This window comes from Apteryx mantelli, chromosome 2 (assembly GCF_036417845.1).
Source record: "Apteryx mantelli isolate bAptMan1 chromosome 2, bAptMan1.hap1, whole genome shotgun sequence".
In the NCBI taxonomy this organism is placed as follows: domain Eukaryota; kingdom Metazoa; phylum Chordata; class Aves; order Apterygiformes; family Apterygidae; genus Apteryx; species Apteryx mantelli.
Genome location: NC_089979.1, coordinates 140,870,613 through 140,888,329, shown reverse-complemented (window position 1 = coordinate 140,888,329; position 17,717 = coordinate 140,870,613). Strand labels below are relative to the sequence as shown.

General features: G+C 37.0%; 1 protein-coding gene across 1 annotated transcript in view; it reads left to right on the top strand.

The window, feature by feature from the left end:
* The window catches only part of UMAD1 (UBAP1-MVB12-associated (UMA) domain containing 1), an 81,094-nt gene that overhangs the window by 50,736 nt on the left and 12,641 nt on the right, over window positions 1-17,717 (top strand). Inside the window, exon 3 of the mRNA XM_067291658.1 lies at window positions 10,547-10,632. Within this exon, the coding sequence (XP_067147759.1) occupies window positions 10,547-10,632 (86 nt within the window). The remainder of the gene's footprint in view (window positions 1-10,546; window positions 10,633-17,717) is intronic.

Sequence of the window (17,717 nt, the reverse complement as noted above, 5' to 3'; positions counted from 1 at the left end):
TAGGTCTGTTTACAAACTTGTACTTGTTTGTACACACAAACCAAACAGGTTTTTTTTTTTTTTTTTTTTTTTAGGAAATACAGGGTTTATAAATATTCTACAAGCATATGTCTGAAATGCAAAAGCAGCAGCGGATGTAACATAAGGTTTTCACTCAGGTTTGACATTATATAAATTGTCACAGTGACATAGGATTGCAGCACTCAGGCTGCCTTCTAGAGAATCCTTTAGAAAAATGAGGGGAGGTGAACTTTTGGAGCCAGAACATTGTAAACCTTGCCAAAGTGTGTCAATGGAAGCTTAGATATTCTGACTTAAGTTTCTGCACCGGGTATATCGATCCCTGTATGTCACACAGACACACAGAAACTGTATATCAGTATGTCTATATAACTTAGTGTGTTGCGTATTTGTGTTTTAAATTAATTCCACCAAAGTCTGTTGTAGAGTTGTGTAGGGACTACTGTGCCTCTGAGAGGATGCTAGCTCTTTAAGTAGGAGGTGGTGATTACTTTGGAGAAGATTTGTTACAATTATGTAGCATAAAAAGTTACTTTAAATGAGTGTTCTGTCCTATGTATTTTTTCTTCTCCCATAAAGTATTAATTTAGTTTTCTGGTGCTTTCAAAGTTTCTAGAAGATGTAACAACAAAAAAAAATCCTAATAATTTACATGAATGTTGTATGTAACTGTTCATACATGAAGGCTAATTAATGGATTGAGGCTGTTTATGATCACCTGCTTATCATAGTGCAAAACTCCCACAGCAGTTAGTGGGACAAAAATGTGAGTGGTCCTAATACAGGTAGACTGACTGATTTACTGATTTTTCTGTGGTTTTTTTCCCTCTCCTTCATTATGTGAAAATTGCTTTTTGTTTAAATGTATCTAAGGTGCTATCAAGACAGAGTAAAACACAGCCTTCTCTGGAATGAAAGAAATGATGAAGCTCAGTTCCTTAAGGAGGTATATTCTATTCATTCTACCTCTCTATGATAAACCTAGCTATTTCCCTGCATTTTTCTAGTGACTTTTGCTTCTCATCCCTCCCTCCCCATCATTCCTGGTGGTCAACCACAGCAATATTTGCTGAATGTCTTGCCTGAAGACCAAAAAGAATGGAGAGCAATGGGTTTTTCTATCAGTAAGGGCATGACTTTTGGTCTCTTCTCACTATCTAGTTACAGATTCTATAAAAATCACCTAGTTTTCTGTCTTTGTGCCAGTTTCAACCATATTTGACAGTGTTTTCCTGTGTTATCAGGGGTAGAAGACTGGTCATGCAAATCTAATTCCTTGGGAAACCAGCTTAAATTTGCTATATTGGTTGTCTAACATAATTTGCATTTATGTAGCAACTTTCATATGCAAACCTCAGGCTATCAACACCCCCATTTTGGACAGGCAAATCATTCTAATGCATGCTGGACCTAGCAATATGCAGGTTACTTGGTGTAACCAAGAGACTATTAGCAATCTGAACAAATTGCAGATTTTTAAGTGCTAGAAAAATGCTCTTCTGTCCTCATCAAACCATGTGATGTGCTGTTTTCATTCTGGCTAGGATTGCCTTTGGAAACCACACCACAGAAACAACAGGAGGGACAGGGATGCAAGACTTCTCCTCCCTATCCGTCAGGAATCTTAACCTCATAGTGCCAAGTTGAGTGTAACAATAAATATTTACCTTTTGAACAACACTTCAGCTTGTAATCTTAGGTGGATTTTATGTTAGTTGAACTATTGAGAAGAAATTGTTAAAATGTAGATGTTTAACAGCAGGTTGTTCACCAGCAGTACTGTATAAGGTGTATACTATTATTTTCAACTAACTTTTTTAAATTTGTTGGTTTTACCGATATTGCCTCATAGCCTTTTGTCACTCCTCAGGACCTAAAGAGCTAAGGACTTTTATTATTTTGAGATTGAACTTCATATCATCCTTCCAAGAAAAGTAAGAAAATGCAGGAGGGATTGTGAAGTTCAAGAAGGTCATATCCTCATCAAAGGTAAAGAACATGGAGTCAAGCAATAGTAATAGAACCAATGAAGGCAAATAATATTGTTGTTGCCTTCTTCTCCTCCCTTGGAAAAGCAGTAAGGACCCTGTACAGGCTGCAACCATGGAAGAAAACCTTGCTTTCAAACAGCTGCTTCTTTTGTACTTGCTGCATACCAGACCAATCTTATAACACAGTTGGATTATGCTAAGTGTAGACATCTTTCACTACCCAGGAAGCAGATCTGAGGGTGACGTGGAAAGGAAGGAGATGATGTAATTTAATACTAAACTTCTCCAAACGTCTAAGAATGTAAAGAACTTCTTGTTTCTACCTTAACGTCAAACCAATGTAGTTATTCTGTGGGATGATTGAGCTGGTTTAGATGACCATGACAATAAGCTAGCACTCGGTGGCTATCTAAACAATAAATCTAAAGAAAGAAGTAATTTCCTTTTAAAGTGAAATTTTTTTATAAGATTAGGTGGCTTACTTCCTCAGTAAAGTATGATTCAGTTAGGCTAGCTGAGCTTGGAAGGCTTGCATTTGTTTTGATGTGAAGAGGAGAGGCTTATTGACAGATGAGGTAAATGGCAGGAAGAATTAAAGGTTCTCTAGGAATGTCAAGAACTGCAACTTAATGCATGTGGAGGCTGGCCTATGGCATCTAATGTGTGCCTTCCAGGCAGTTTTGCAGATTTTTTTAGGGACAACCTAAGTGAAAAAGGTTAACAAATAATAGATATGCTGGGAGCTTATCCGTAGAACAATGCAAGTTTAACAAAGGAAGAGTAATGAATAATTTTGAGGTTCTCCCTGAGGCATGGGCACACATGCCCAGGAAAGCACATGATTGTTCGGTCAGAGGACATAGGCTTCTGTTGCGTGGCTGATCTTTTTGGCTTCTGTCTTAAGAAATGGTTGAACATGTCCTAAGCCCTTACTGGGATCTATAGTATGTTAGTTGCTTTAGCACTGAAGATGTATTGAGTAGCTCAATAAATCACACCACCTGCTTATTCTAGTACTAAAACAAGATAACAAAGGTGTGTTGGCATCTAGGGTAATGAACTCTAGAATGGGATTCCAAACATCAAATGGAAAACTGAGATTTGCTGAAAGATATGCAATGAGGAGGATATGCAACATTTTGGTGAGCTACCTAGAAAGGTTAATATATCATGGAGTGGAATGTGCTTGCATGGAAGTACTGCACCAGTAAAACAGAATGGAACTGATCCTCAGCATTTCGTTTTGCTTTACATGGAAGCATCATGATGTAAAAACAAAGCAAAACAAAACTTTGTCTTAGGGGAAACTGACGTATTGGCTCATTGATGAATGAATTCTCAAGCTTTCTTTGGATGAGACTGTGGACCTAGAAGAAACTGTATTGCATTTGAAGAGGGATAGATTTAACTGAGAGCTGAGAGAGCACGTGGAATCTCAGTCTTTGGAAACTTAAAATTCAGCTGGACAAGGACCTGAGCAACATAATTTAGCTTTGGAGTTAGCCCAGCACTGAACCAGAGGTTGGAGTAGGTGGCCTCCAGGGATTCCTTCCAACCAAGATTTTGTTATGAATCTTTTGGCTTTTATCCCTTCACAGTTTTCTGAAGGAGTCAGCCACCTCCTAAGAGAAAGCCATGTAAATGGAGGGAGCAAGGATGATTTAGCCTCAGTAAAGTGGTTGGGGATGAGGCTGAATTTGAATTCTAAGCATCTTGTATTTTAAGATCTAGGAAAGCTTTAAAAGAACTCAAGTCCTTGAAATACAAAAAGCATAGAAATAAAAAACGCAGCTTGCAGACTGACAAAAATAAAAAGTTTTTTGCAAACTTAATAGTGACTATATCTGAGGTGCTGAAACTCTACAGGAGTCTTAATCCTCTCATAATATTTTACTATTGCTATCTTCCCAAGAGTTTTAGCCTGGAAAAAAAAAGTGTAGGGGAGTTTAATGAATCTGTAGTTTTGCTATGATCTTGATAGCCTGTTCTGACAAGCATACATGTCATCTAATAGAGTTGTTTAGGAAACTGGAGACTACATTCAGGTCAGCTAGGGAAGGATGTGTTACCAGTATGTTGCTGGTTGGCATTTTGAAGTACCGCTCCCATAATCTTCAGTGGTGTGTGCAGTGCTTGGACTTGCTATTCCTCTTAAATAGTCACGCTTGACAAAAAAATGAAAGGATTGGGCAGTGTACATATTGCTTCATGTCTGTAAATGCAAAAACATTCAGGATAATGTTTACCTTGTTGCAGTTTCCCCCCTCCCTTTCAACAAGTTGAAAGTCAGTCATTCAGAGTTTTCACTTGCAGCTACGAGGTTCATACAAATTTTCTCATGGTTCATCAGGATAATGAGAGAAGATGCTTCTTAAATTTTACTCTTGATCAAGGGTATATTTGTAGGACCTCTTTATACCCAGCTATAAAAACACTATTGAAACTTAATATAATGCTGCCAAAGCCTTGCCATGGGCCTGCTTAGACTAACACAGACTTATGCCTTAGGATGGACTGACAAAGACTTCCTTGTCATTCACCCTTATGCAGCATAAACTCTTAAACTCTTGTTTTGCTGAAAGTTGCAGCTGTGTGGAACCTTTTTGCTGATGTATTGGATTTTTAGGAGATATTATTAGCTTGTTGAAATGAAACTGCTGTTGATATGAAAAGCTTTAATATGAAACCAGGATGGGGTGACCTGAAACTAGGATGACTTCATTGTTTTGCCAACTGTACATATTCTTATAAGTCTATTATGTCTTGGCCACATGTACACAGAAGCTGATGAGGATTAATGTGTAGCTAGCGCACTACTAATACTATAAAAATGGTAGTCCCACTTTAAGAAGAGAGAAGAACCATCTGTCAAGGTCTTATCTCTCCCATCGAAGAGGACAACATCTGGCCAGTGATTTAATTGATTCAGGTGAATCAGTGAGTGGTGTGCTAAGAAAGAAGAAAAGAAGAAGGAAGAAAAGGAAGAGAGGGAAAGAACTTCTTAACAAAAGGTTTCTAATGGGGCTGGAAGGAAATGGCAGCTGTGAGACCCTGGCAGTTGGTGAAACCAGCAGGGCTGGGGGGACTGAGCAGAAACATATTTCCTCCATGCTGAAAAGCTGAAAGAGGCTGAGAGAAGAGCAGGATTCAGAAAAGTGAGATTGTAGGGAATCCTATGCATCAGATATTCAGAGGGGAAAGGGAATTATAGTAATTTTTTAAAATATATCTCTAGACTGAAAGCATTGCTACTGTTAATGGACTGAAGTTTGAAGTTCTGTTAGTTTCTTTTTGGAGCAGGATGACCTAATATTGGTGGGTCTGGCTTATCTTCCTTCCTCATCACAGGCAGAGAAGGGAAGATTTATGAGTAAGAGAGAAGAGGGGCAAGAAAGTGCAATAAAACCTTTACGCTTCCATAGAGCCAGCTTCTCTTGTTTTCAGATCCTACTAATCTTCTCTCAAAACTGTTTGTCTTTTTGCTTCCAAATAGAAGCCAGAAAAAATTTGTTTGAACCATCTCTGTGTAGGACATAGTATTAAAGGTAGTACTACAGCAACAGTAGGTTGTCATAGGTAGTGATGGCAACAAAGTTAGGCAGTTGCCTAAAGCATAATGGAAAATAACTGTCCCTATTTTGAAGTTTTAGGTGACATTTAGAAATTTATGTGTTTGGCAGCTAGTTACTGCTAGCTGTGTTGTATATGCTTTACTTTCTCACAGGATGCTTGCACAGACTAGGACAAATGATAGTTTTTAAGTTATAAAAGGCTCTAAAATATATTTACAGTATTTTTTTTCAGCTGAGGGTTGGATAGACTTTTACAAGTAATGTAGGTACTGAAATGCTATCTGTTGAACAAGAGACTATAAGCTTGAGGATAACAAAATGCTGGAAGAGGAAAGAGTATAAATAGAACCCCACTTCCTTGTTGAGTAGAAGCCAAACTTGTGGTTGAGCTTTTCTATACAAGAGTTCACTGAGATCTAGATAGGCAGCTACATGCTGATTCTTGAGGAAGACAAAAACCTCCTTGCTGAGATCTAAGGAGTCAAGTACATGCTGAAGACTGGAATAGATTTTTTTTTTTTTTTTTCCTGAGCAACAACTATTTGGAGTTCTTGGAAAAAGAAGGTACCAGTGGAACTCAGAGAATGTTGCTACAAATCCAGCACCAGCTCAGTCAAAGGAAAAATGTATGTTTGACCTTTGAATTTAACATCACTCATTTGGACCTGGGAAGGGCTTAATATGACTTAAAATCAGCCTCCCAAAATTGAGGATTTGAAATGTGGGTGCAGCAGAAAATTGGACAAATATGTCTACTGCTCTCTTTTCAAACTTGAAAATGTATTCCATTGATAAGTAAGGGAATATATATATTTTTTTCCTGAAAATTCTCTTGGTGATATCCTGCATGTCGCAGGTTATGCTGCTAATATTTAAACAACATTGCATAGAATTTGTCCCATGTATCCCTTTTTTTCTAATTCCTGTATTCTCTAAATAGCATACTACATTTTAGATATGACTTCCATATTTTTAATAGGAGATTCATGACTAAAACTTTGCATAATGCTCTTAAACCAAGCCAGAATCTCATTGTCTTGTAAAATGGATCATTTTGCCTGTTATCTCTTAATTAAAATACAGCTTTAAACTTGCTCTAGTTCGAATAAATTAATTCAGGAAATGATATGGCCTGTATTTATACAGGAAGTTAGAGTAGATTATTACAGTGGTCCCTTCTGGCCTTATCTGTGAACTTATTTGCAGTTGAATTCTTATGAAAGGCTTTTTTTTTTGGGGGGGGGGGGAGGAAGGTGCTGCCTACTAAGGTCACGAGTTCATGGCTTTTCAGAGCCAGATTTCAGTTGTCTTGTTTAGCAAAATTATCCTTATATACTTACCTGCATCAGGATTGTATAGGATTTGTGGGTTGGTTTTTTTTTTTTCAGTCAAAAGAGATCAACTTTTTCTGAGAACAAGGCAGAAATATTTTTGCCTGTGTTCAAAGAAAAGGTTGCCAATTTTTTAAAAGGTATTTCAGTAGGGACTTAAATTGAAGAATTCTGTTGGAATAACTGAACTACAAATCAGAACGTATAAGGTGCTCAAAAGGCCCCATGTAGTTCGTGCTCCCCGAGCCCTGTGCTCTGGTGGGGTGCCTGTCTATGCAATGTGTTGCTTCATCTGCCTTCCTAACGGCTAGGTAGACTGGAAGAGGAGGCTGCAGGGTTCCCGTGGAGAAGAGGAAATGCCAGATCGGCAAGAACAGCCCAAGGGGCTGAGACTGAATTGGGAAGAGAAACTATGACTTCCTGTGGAAGGAAGAGATTAAAACTGAGATCAGTGGGAAACCAAGGCCAGCTAAGCAAAAAAAATCGGGGGCGGTGAAACAAGATAGCCTGGTTATGGCAAGTTTGGTAAGGCTGGCAGCTGGTGGAGATGGGAGAGACTGGGATTGGGGAGATGATGTGAAACACTGATTACTTGGCTTTCTAGAAATAAGGAAGATTAATTTGTTTGGGTATTTGAGATAGGAACCAAAGAAGTACGCAGAAAATGCCTGTTTCTCATAAACTGTTCTATCCTAGTGGATGTCTCAGAGAAGTGTGCACTTGGCTTTAGCTGCTTTAACTTCACTAACTCAAATAGTAAGTCTCTAAAAAGATTCATGGCTTATCATCGTAGTACCATAAAACTGAAATTTTTGGGAGGGGGATGTAGGGGTTTTCAGATTTTTTTTTTTTTTTTTTTGAGCAAAGAAGACATCCACATTAAGCTTGCAAAATCAATTAGAATTGTGAAACACTATAGATATTACTACGTTTTGGCTTCCTTAAGAACTTACGACATTTGGGAGTTGGATGTCAAAGTTCTAAGTCAAAAAATGTTTCATTTCTCTCCAAATGAGCTGTTTTTATTATTCTTTTCCTCTGAATGTTTTTACATTTTTGACCTTCTTTTTTCGTCCTGATTTCAAACAAAGACTTCTTTTCATCTTAAGAAAAACGAATCATAGGAAAAAAGTATGTTCTGGATAGCACTAACACATATGAATTAGGTGTTTTGTTTGATGCGTATAAAAATTTCCAAGTGTTTGCTCAGGAGGGTTTGTAAAGAAAATGAGGAAAAAAGTTGGTTCATATGTGTTAATATTTCTTAAGTCTCCAGTGTAACTCTTTCAGTGTGTTTATGCGTACACCCAATTCTGCCCAATATGAGCCATCTCACTGATTTCAATTAGCTATCCCTTTGCTGACTACCCGCCCCTTCCCTTAGACACTTGCTTAGCCTTCGTCCAGCTAGCTGCAGTCTACCTCCATCTTCCCAAGTCTCCTTGAAGCCAGCATAAGGTCTCTTGTCAAATCCTGATCTCAGGGAGGGCTGTGCTGTGGAGTTTTTTCCTCCTGCATCTTTCAAAGAATATAAGACTAGGAGGGAGATCATTCATCCTCCTTGTCTTGACAGGATTAACTAAACCATTCATGAGAGATGTTTCTTCAACCCACCTCTAAAATCATTTAGAGATGGAGATTCCACTCCTTCCTTAAATAGTTTATTTAAATGCTTAATCTGAATCAGCCTTACTTCTGGAAAAATTGATCCTAACCTAGCCTAAATTTGCTACAGTTTAAACTCGTTTGCACTTCTTCTCATCCACACCAAATGTGTATCCCAAAAAGAGACTTCTTCGTATATCTGCTAACTGTTTTCATGCCTTCCAAAATTTTTGCAATCTTTCATTGTAGGTTGTTTTCAAGACTTCTAATCATTTTTCTTTGCAGATCTCCTTACTTCATTGCAAAGGTGAACTAATGGTTTAATATAATTTATTTTCGTGGCTGGTACTGATCTTGTCTTCTATATCATTGCCTTCTAGGTGCTTACAAATTTTGTTTTTCACAGTATTGTGGGGAGGAATTGAAGGTGAACTGACTCTGCGTCTCCTTTGTTGTCTTTCCACCTTTTTTTTGGGGGGGGGGTGATATGAATACAAGTACTTTGGACTAATTTATATAGAGAATTAATAGTTTACTGAGAAGCATTTTTCAACATCAAAAAAGATCTTGACAAGCTTAGGCATTAATGGCATTAATAGGCATTAATGATCAATAACAAAGCTAATTTACTGATGATGTTCCAAATACACTGTTAGGAATACTAGAGTACATAAAAAGCATATCTGATGACTAAATATTACTGCTTATCTTCATAAGGAACTTTACCAAATATTACATTGTATTGAAGAGGCCTGACACACTAGTCCTTCTGGAAAGATGCTTTGCTTGGGTGTCATGGGCTTCCAGACCTAACTGGGTATGGGCTGTTTCTGACTGAGTCTGCCAGGTGCACTGATTCTCACTAAGCCTTCTGGAGAAAATGGAACAGCAAGTCAAAAACACAGGCTTAGCAAAGGAATTAAACTATACTAACTTGAACTTTTCATTTAGAATTGTTGCTGTAGGACTTTTTTTTAAGAATACAGACTTATAAAACAATCCATTTCAGAGAGGAGTATCAGTTCGAATCGAAATAAAACCACAATTATGTGACTAAATCTTTTTCATCTTTCTAAGATGTCTTCTCTTATAGACTACTTGTTGAGTAGCACTAACAGCATGAGATAATCCACCAAATCTTTACAGTCTCTTGTACAGCCTCCCACAGATAACATTAGAGAAGACAGGCTAGGTGGATATTTGTTTTTTAAAATATCTGAGAAATAAATACTACATTTTGTTTTACCTTTTGTTAGAATTGTTAAGGTACTTTCAGTCTCTAAAATCAGATGTCTGCCCTTCTCAGATTGGTGCCAGTTGCAACTTTTGGGATGAACTGAATCATGTCTCATCAGTAAGATCCAGGGTAGAGATATGTAAGTCTGTGCAATGGGGTGAGTTTACTGCATAGTAGTCATTGTCCCTCAGTGATCAAACCCAGGGCATTTCTTTGAGTATGCTGCCCCTCTCTTTCAGACTTCATGCACAGATATAGCCTGAATGGAAACTAGGTTGCAAGTGAAGACAGAGCAGTGGCGTGCATTTGCTCCTAACTTGACACGGGGTTGGGACATGACTGATATGTACACCTGGTATAGCCTTCACACCAGACACTCATGCTGCTATTTCTTCTTTGTCTGATACCTTGCCATTATTAGAATTTGATAGTCCTAACACTACAAAAATAGGGGCCTGCTTTTCCTTTCCTTTCCCCCTTTCCCCCTTTCCCCCTTTCCCCCTTTCCCCCTTTCCCCCTTTCCCCCTTTCCCCCTTTCCCCCTTTCCCCCTTTCCCCCTTTCCCCCTTTCCCCCTTTCCCTTCGTCAGATTTATTTTCTGGTTTTGCAGACCACTTTTCTTGTCTGTTTCCTTGTGTTAAAAATTGTGAAATATAAATGTAGCAGTGGAATTCTCCCTTTCATGGAGAACAGTATAATTTGGTTTTAGGAAGACTCAAGTTTTTCCTATCCCTTATAAACTATAAAATATTTCAGAGATTTAAAAGCTTTTTTTTTTCTTCTTTGCTAGGTGACACAGTTGATGATCAAAGTAGAGAGTCAAAGGACGAAACATTGTTTCCAGAGACCAGACCGATGTACAGTAAACCTCCGCAGGTAGGAGACTTTTTCTTTATGCATGCAAGATGAAAATTCACAGCAGCTGGTTTGAGAAGCATGAATCTTCTGCAGGAGAGGGTTTCAGCAAATTCCACAGACTAAGTGCCTACTCAGCCTTCCTATCGTCCATCATAAAAGAAACATTACTAGTAACTAGATGGCAATACTACTAAGGCCACCAGTATTAGATTTGAAAAAGAAATTGTAACAGGGCTGGGCTGTTGTAGTATTGCTGAGGATCTTATTTTTATACTTGAGATATGGAAGCATGAAACTATAGCCAGAATGTTAATGAATTGCATACAAGCGTTAGTGTGGTGAATAGTGATGGAAAATGTCAAATATTTACATAAGTAATTTATTTCCTCAGCTATCATTATAAATAACATGTTGTAAATGTGTGAGTGTAATAGAATGCTTTTATTGTGTGTTTGCTTTTGTTTCTGTTTCAGTATCTGGATTCCTTTTTCTTCATCTGGTTTATTTAATATTTAACCCATGCATACCAAAAGGGGCTTTCCAGAATATTTCTGCATATGGTGTACACATACTATCTTCTCTGCCTCCTGTGAAAATGCTTTTGCAATGCATATGAGCCTGCTTTCCATTGCCATTTAGTTTTAGATATTTGCAAGATAACTGTGAAACATTTTGCTTGAATTTTTGTGTTCTTGGGTGGGGGGGGTGGTATTTTGGGATTTTCTTAACTCAATCTTTTTTCTCCCCACTCCTTTTCATATCTGTCCTTGGAACTCCCTGTCTCTCTTTTTCTCTCTCTTTCATGCCATTTTCATATTTATTACTGCAAAGTCCTGTGGTATAGTAGAGGTGTGTATGAAAATGTTGCTCTTCTAAGAATGGTCAACATGTGGGGAGGTGCTATATAGTCTCTTTTTTTTATTTTAAATTAAAAACTGTGTCTGATACAGAAATCTTTAATTTATCATAGCTAATGAATGGTTTACTTTATGATAATGTGAAACTATGAATTGGTTACAGTTAATAGGAAAATTCTGGTCTGACTTTTGGATCCACGCAAATAGGAGCAGGGTTCTTTGCAACTGAAGTCCTGCAGTTTTGAGACTGTACGTAAGGCATTGATATTGTGGTGACCTCCTGCACAGCGATAAAGTTCCCCGTAATGCACTGTTCTCTCTAGGTATTGTGAGCTCTCAATTACTGTAGTGTCAGAGATACGTTCAATTCTTTGAAGTTTCAGTAAAATAGGAACTTGTGTAATCTTATAGATTTTAAGTGTTTTATAAGTAAGAGAAATGAAGCAAAGTTTTCCAAATATAACAGTAGACATGACAGTGAAAGTAAATCTTTTATTTTAATCTTTATATTGAAAGACTTAAATATCACAAAAGTACTTATATGAAGCTGTTTGTGACAATATCAACTAAATTACGATACTGCAGATTCAGCATTTGGTAGTATCTAAGTTATAAATTCCGGTGTCTGGATTTGGCTGTTTGAACTTGACATTTACTCAGAAAGGGTTCTCAAATTAAATAGAGTGACTGAGGATCATAGAAATGAAATGATTTCAGTGATGAGTATATCTGTTTTTATAAATTTATGGGAGAAAAATCAATTTAGTAAAACTGGAAAAGCATTATGTTATATGTTGAATATGTCATTGAGACAGAGAACACTTTGAAATAATAGACTTGTTACCATTAATATGAGAATACTTCAAACACATACTAGAGTATGTGAAAAGATTTTTGCTAGACTACAAGTAGTGTTAGCTATTTGTCATGCATAGTTGAACAGAAAAGTGGTTAGTTATTTAACTGCATCTTGTCACTTGCCGAAAACCTGCTTTTATTTTTAAATATGACCTATTTTACAACTTAACAGATGTAGACTTTGTGGGATGTGGAAAGTGATTTTTTGGAATGTGATTTAAAGAAGAATAAAGTTGCTAATACTTTGTTCATAGGTCTCTTCCGTATTCGGAAAGGAAATGAGGTTGAGTTTGTTTTGGGGTTGTTTTTTTTTGAAGACAAAGAAGGTATCTTCTGAAAGATTTTTAGTAACTTGAGTCCTCTTTGGAGTTTCCCATTTACTTAGGTACTATTGGATTTGGTTTGAGTGTAATTATTAAACTCTCAAGTGCACACTTCTGTGTAATCTTGCTTAATTTATGTAAGCTAATGGACAAATAAAAGTTTATAACAAAAGCATCTTGCTGTAACTAGCAACCTTTAACAGCTTCTCTCATAACAATTACAGTGCCTACAGCCTTCATTATTTTAAGAAGTTCTGATACTGTATGTGATGCTGTTAAAGGAAACTCAGGTATGTAGAAAATTAGTTCGAAGAAGGCTGTTCCGAAAGGCCATCTTTAGTCTAAATGTTTGGGCTTCTTCTGCAGAGTGGAAGAAGCAGCTCCTTCTTTGGACAATCCCACATGGAGTAGTCACTGTATTTCCAGTGAGTACAGACACAGCTTTGGGAGGGTCATCTCCCTGTGAGAAGTTAGTCCGAGGGAGATGCTGTGTTGGCTGGTAGGGTAATGACTGCTGTGGACCTAATCAAGCATGTACGATTCCACTGAAGTTGCTTCAGGCTGATGAACTAGAAGTTATACATACGTTTAAGTGCTTTTCTGGATTGGGGCCAAAATGCTAAGTGCTCTGCAGGACTGAGAACTTAAATTAGTCTCTTTGTGACTATGAAACAGAAGGCTTCTAATTTTAATTGTAACACCATTATAGTAGAAAGAGATATATGGTTTTATTTTTTCATGCTTTTGGGTTTTCCATTATTATAGTACAATTTCCAGATAATTCAGTCTTTATCTAATTTCACCGGGAATGTAAGATTATAGAAACTAACAGAACGGAAGGTTAGTTTTGATGTATAAAAAGTGCTAGAAAAACACTAATTTGGTAGTGTTGGGTTGTTTGGAGTTTTTTGGGGGGGGTTTTGGAGGTTTTTTTTGACAATGAATTATTCCATTGGTAACGCAAATTAGTGCAACCCATGTATTTTTGTCCTACTGTGAGAGCAATTGTGTAGGATATATATTAGGAGACATAAAAAATATTTTTGACAGATGGTAGGGCTGTGAATTAGGATTTATAGAGATTATTGTATATCTGGTGTTCAGGACACCTGGGATTATTAAATAGATGCAATAAACAAAAAAATTACATTTGCGATAACTGCGGTGTTTTGTATTCCCCTATTGTCGCCTTATGAAGCAGTTTGTGTTTCTTTTGCTATTGCCCTTCTTGATAATCTGACATGCATCCTTTAGCCAACAAATGTCAGCAGATTTGGGCAGAAACTGCAATACCAGTAAGTGTATTTAAAAAAAAAAAAAAAAAAAAAACTACAAAAAATGGGACCCATATTGAGACTGTAAATTAGTATTTCTCTCTTACTGTTTCTTCTGTTTTTTTCCTTCATAGTCCTCTTTCTCCCTCAAATACTTAATCTCTACTGCCTTGTATTCCAGGAGCTTGTTATACATTTTCTAGGGCAAGATAGAATCCCCCAAGGGATTGTTTAATCCATAATTATCTAATTTATGTGTTGTTGTTACAGTCATTCTTAGTTATATACCTTACTGTGATACTTATCATCATAAGACATAGGTTTTTTCTTGAATTGCAATGGTTTTGCTGTAGTTCTTGTGAACTTTCGTTGGCTGATTTGATACTACAGACTGAGAATGTAGCAAATAAAATGTTTCATGCTTCGTGAAGTAAACGTAAAATTATCTATAGTTTTCTGCACATAGATACTAGCTTGCACCATTTTGGGCCAGTATCCAATTAAATTAGGATTTATCCAATTAAACATTTTTATATCAGAGTATATAGATAATATCCTCATTAAATTGATCCTTTTCAAAGCTCTATTTCATGATTCTGAATAGATGTAAACAGTAGTTTCTTAGGCATCAGGTTTGGGACCTTATCAGTCAATTGGGAAGAGAGAAATATCATGAGAGATAAAACATCAAGGAAAAGATAATGGCAGCTGTGTTTATAAAGCTTTAAAGTGAAAAAATGAATTTAATAATGTACTTTTTACTCTTTCAGAGGAATTAGCATTTATTGCTGAAGCTGATAGACTTCTAAAATATCCTTTTGAGCAGATCACTTTGTAATCATCTGATATAATTACAGGGCATGGGCAATGCTAAAGTTATCTTTCTTTTCTGTTTTTTTCCTTTTTTAAATTTATTATTATTAACTAGTTCTTCCAGACCTATTATTGCCTAATTCTTACTGTAGTTGACTGTCTAAGATATTTTTACAAGTTATTGGAAAAAGAGATATTGCTGATCATGTCTTTGTTCAGCCACCCAACTCTTAGTTTATCATTCAGAAGCTTCTGTATTTAATAATTTGAGAAGGATGTTTTGAGCTAGATGTACAGCATCATTGCAAATTCCATATACCTGCTTTAGAGAAGGTGATTGATATTTCAAGATTATTGGAGAATGATTGTGATTAGTTTGTTCCATTTTGACAAATTCTAGTGTTTATAGAAAATGTTACTGCTTAGATGGCTTTTAAAAAAGCTATCACAAGCTAGAATTCTAGTTATGGCCTGGTTAGATTAATTGCTCGTCATATGTCATATTAACTCTGAGTACTTTTTCGCCTATAAAGCCCATAAAGAATGGGTCCACACTTTCTTTCTGCTTAATTGGACATGTAAGCAATAATCACTTAATGAAATTATCCGCTCTTAGAAGGGACTGGAATAAGACTGTCTGCAGCAGGTCATCAAGCCTGTGCTTTTCTCTGACTGCTGGTACCTTCAGAAAAAAGATCTAATGTTTTACTTAACTATTGTGCTATAGGAAGTGAAGTTTTAATGTTACCCTTAAGGAAAGATGAACAGTTTTCAGTGTTGGCAGCTGCAATGGGCAATATCTTTCTTAGCTCCCTCCATAGTCTGCATGTGCAGTAAATAGGTGGCAGTTCATTGGGGGAGCTGCATTTACTATGCAGCTGCAGATCAAGAGTGCCTACAACGTAGGACTGCCATATGATAAGGAGATCACAGTATATGACTGTGCCCTTACTGAGAAAGAAGGTAAATAGATCAGTCGTCTAAAGAATCAACTGTCCCACTGCAATAGCATATTTACTTTATAAAGCTTAATTGCATTGCAATGTTTATTTTACTATCTATTTGATAATTGGTCAAATTATTTAAGAGGTATCTTCATACTAGAAAGACCTCCAAAACTTTTGGACCAATGGACTTCTGTCTCCTCTCAACAGCTGCGCAAGTTGGTGTGTATCTACACATGATACATAAATATCTTATATATAATGTATATGTGTGTGTGTGTGTATATATGCATGGACATATACATATATGTAAAATTTAAGCAACATGATCATCTATAAGAAAGTATGGTTCTGCAAGTCACAAAGGATAAGTTACTATGGCCTCAAAACCAAGATTTTATAAACTCTGATTTGTGCAATCTGTTGACCTAGGGTCAACCAGTAAGACCTGGCGATGACTTGTAGGAATACCATCTTGTAGGGTTTTTTCCTTCTAACACAAGTAGTTAGAGTCCTTATCTGTGTAACATGACATGCAGTTGGGCTTGCTTCAGATACTTAGCAAGCAAGAATGCTAAGTAATGTCAAGAATGTGATGTCAATAGCATAGATATCAATAGAAAGAGTGGAAATTGAGAAATCTGAATTAATGTGGTCATCACCAGCTTCCTCCCTGAACTTGGAAAACAGCTCACTGTCAAAAAAGTAATGCAGTGCTCTCTTATAAATCATTTTTCTCTAGGCCTTTGCAAATGTGAACTTCTGTCAGTTATAACTTAGTTCCTTTGTTTACCTTGTGATGTGATTTCATGGTGACAAGAACTGAGGAAGCTTAACAGTCTGTTTTAGGAAGGGGTCTGCATGTTCTGTCTGGTGAGAAAATACCTGCAAATGGAGGGAACGCACCGGTGAAGGCAGGGGAGCATCCCTTCAGTCACTAGTCATGTGTGTGGAGTTGTGAGCCGGTTCTGTGACCTGCCCGCACGAATGGCCAGGTTTGAGCAACAGAAGACACCACAACCACTTTTTAGGGGAAAATAGCACACAAACATGATATGTTTTCATTGTTTAATTAAAAATTATTAAACAATTAACTATGTATATATGTGCATGTAAAAAGTTCATAAAATAGTAAAATTGGCCTGATTGGTAGCCTCTTCATTTTGAGGACTAGGCTTAGTGAAGGAACAAAGACTGCAAATACTGACCAAGGTACCATGTATAAGTTGCTACTTAGTTTAGGCAGAAGCTTACTATATGCGCAGCTTAATTGTGTACTCATTCAGTTACATCGGATGGTTATTTGTAGTAAGATACATTCAGATTAGGTGCCCAGATCTTCCCACTCACATTCTTTAGCCTTTCTGTAATTTTGGAATCTTCTGACTGACTTAATCCCCAGAAAAAATACTGATTATGCGGTGTCTCCTGCCCAAACACGTGCAGTCAGACTGAAAGCCGGTAATGCTGGGTCACATTCCTGCCATCAGCCAATTGGCCGGTCAGTCATCCTGCCTGTGGCAGTAACCTTTCTGGGCTTTCAAAATATTAAAATTGATCTAAAATACAATGTAAATCATACATCACCTGATCAGACTGTGTGCTGATATAGCCTGATGGTACACTGATATTTACAATGTGATGCATTAGTGCCAAATGGTGGCTGAAAGACTGTAGTACAGTGCAGCTTATTAATAATTACTCTTAATAATTACACCAATGTCTTTAATCTAGTTTTACTGCCACAGTAAAGAGAAGGGGGGGGAGGGGGGGGAACAACCCAGCAATGCTCAGTCTGTTTTAACAAAAAGGAAAAAATACATGAAAAGTGCCTCTTTTCAGTCCAAAATTCTAGTATTAATAAACTGGGAATATGTTTTTCCATGCTTTCCTTCAGTGTGGTTTGATCCTTTCACCATAATGTGCTGCTGCAATTTCTTCTTTAAAACGCCCAAACTTCACCATCACTCAACTCTATCAGACTTTACGTCTGTGTATTGGATAGCACATTGTCAAATTTTGTTCTAAAGCACT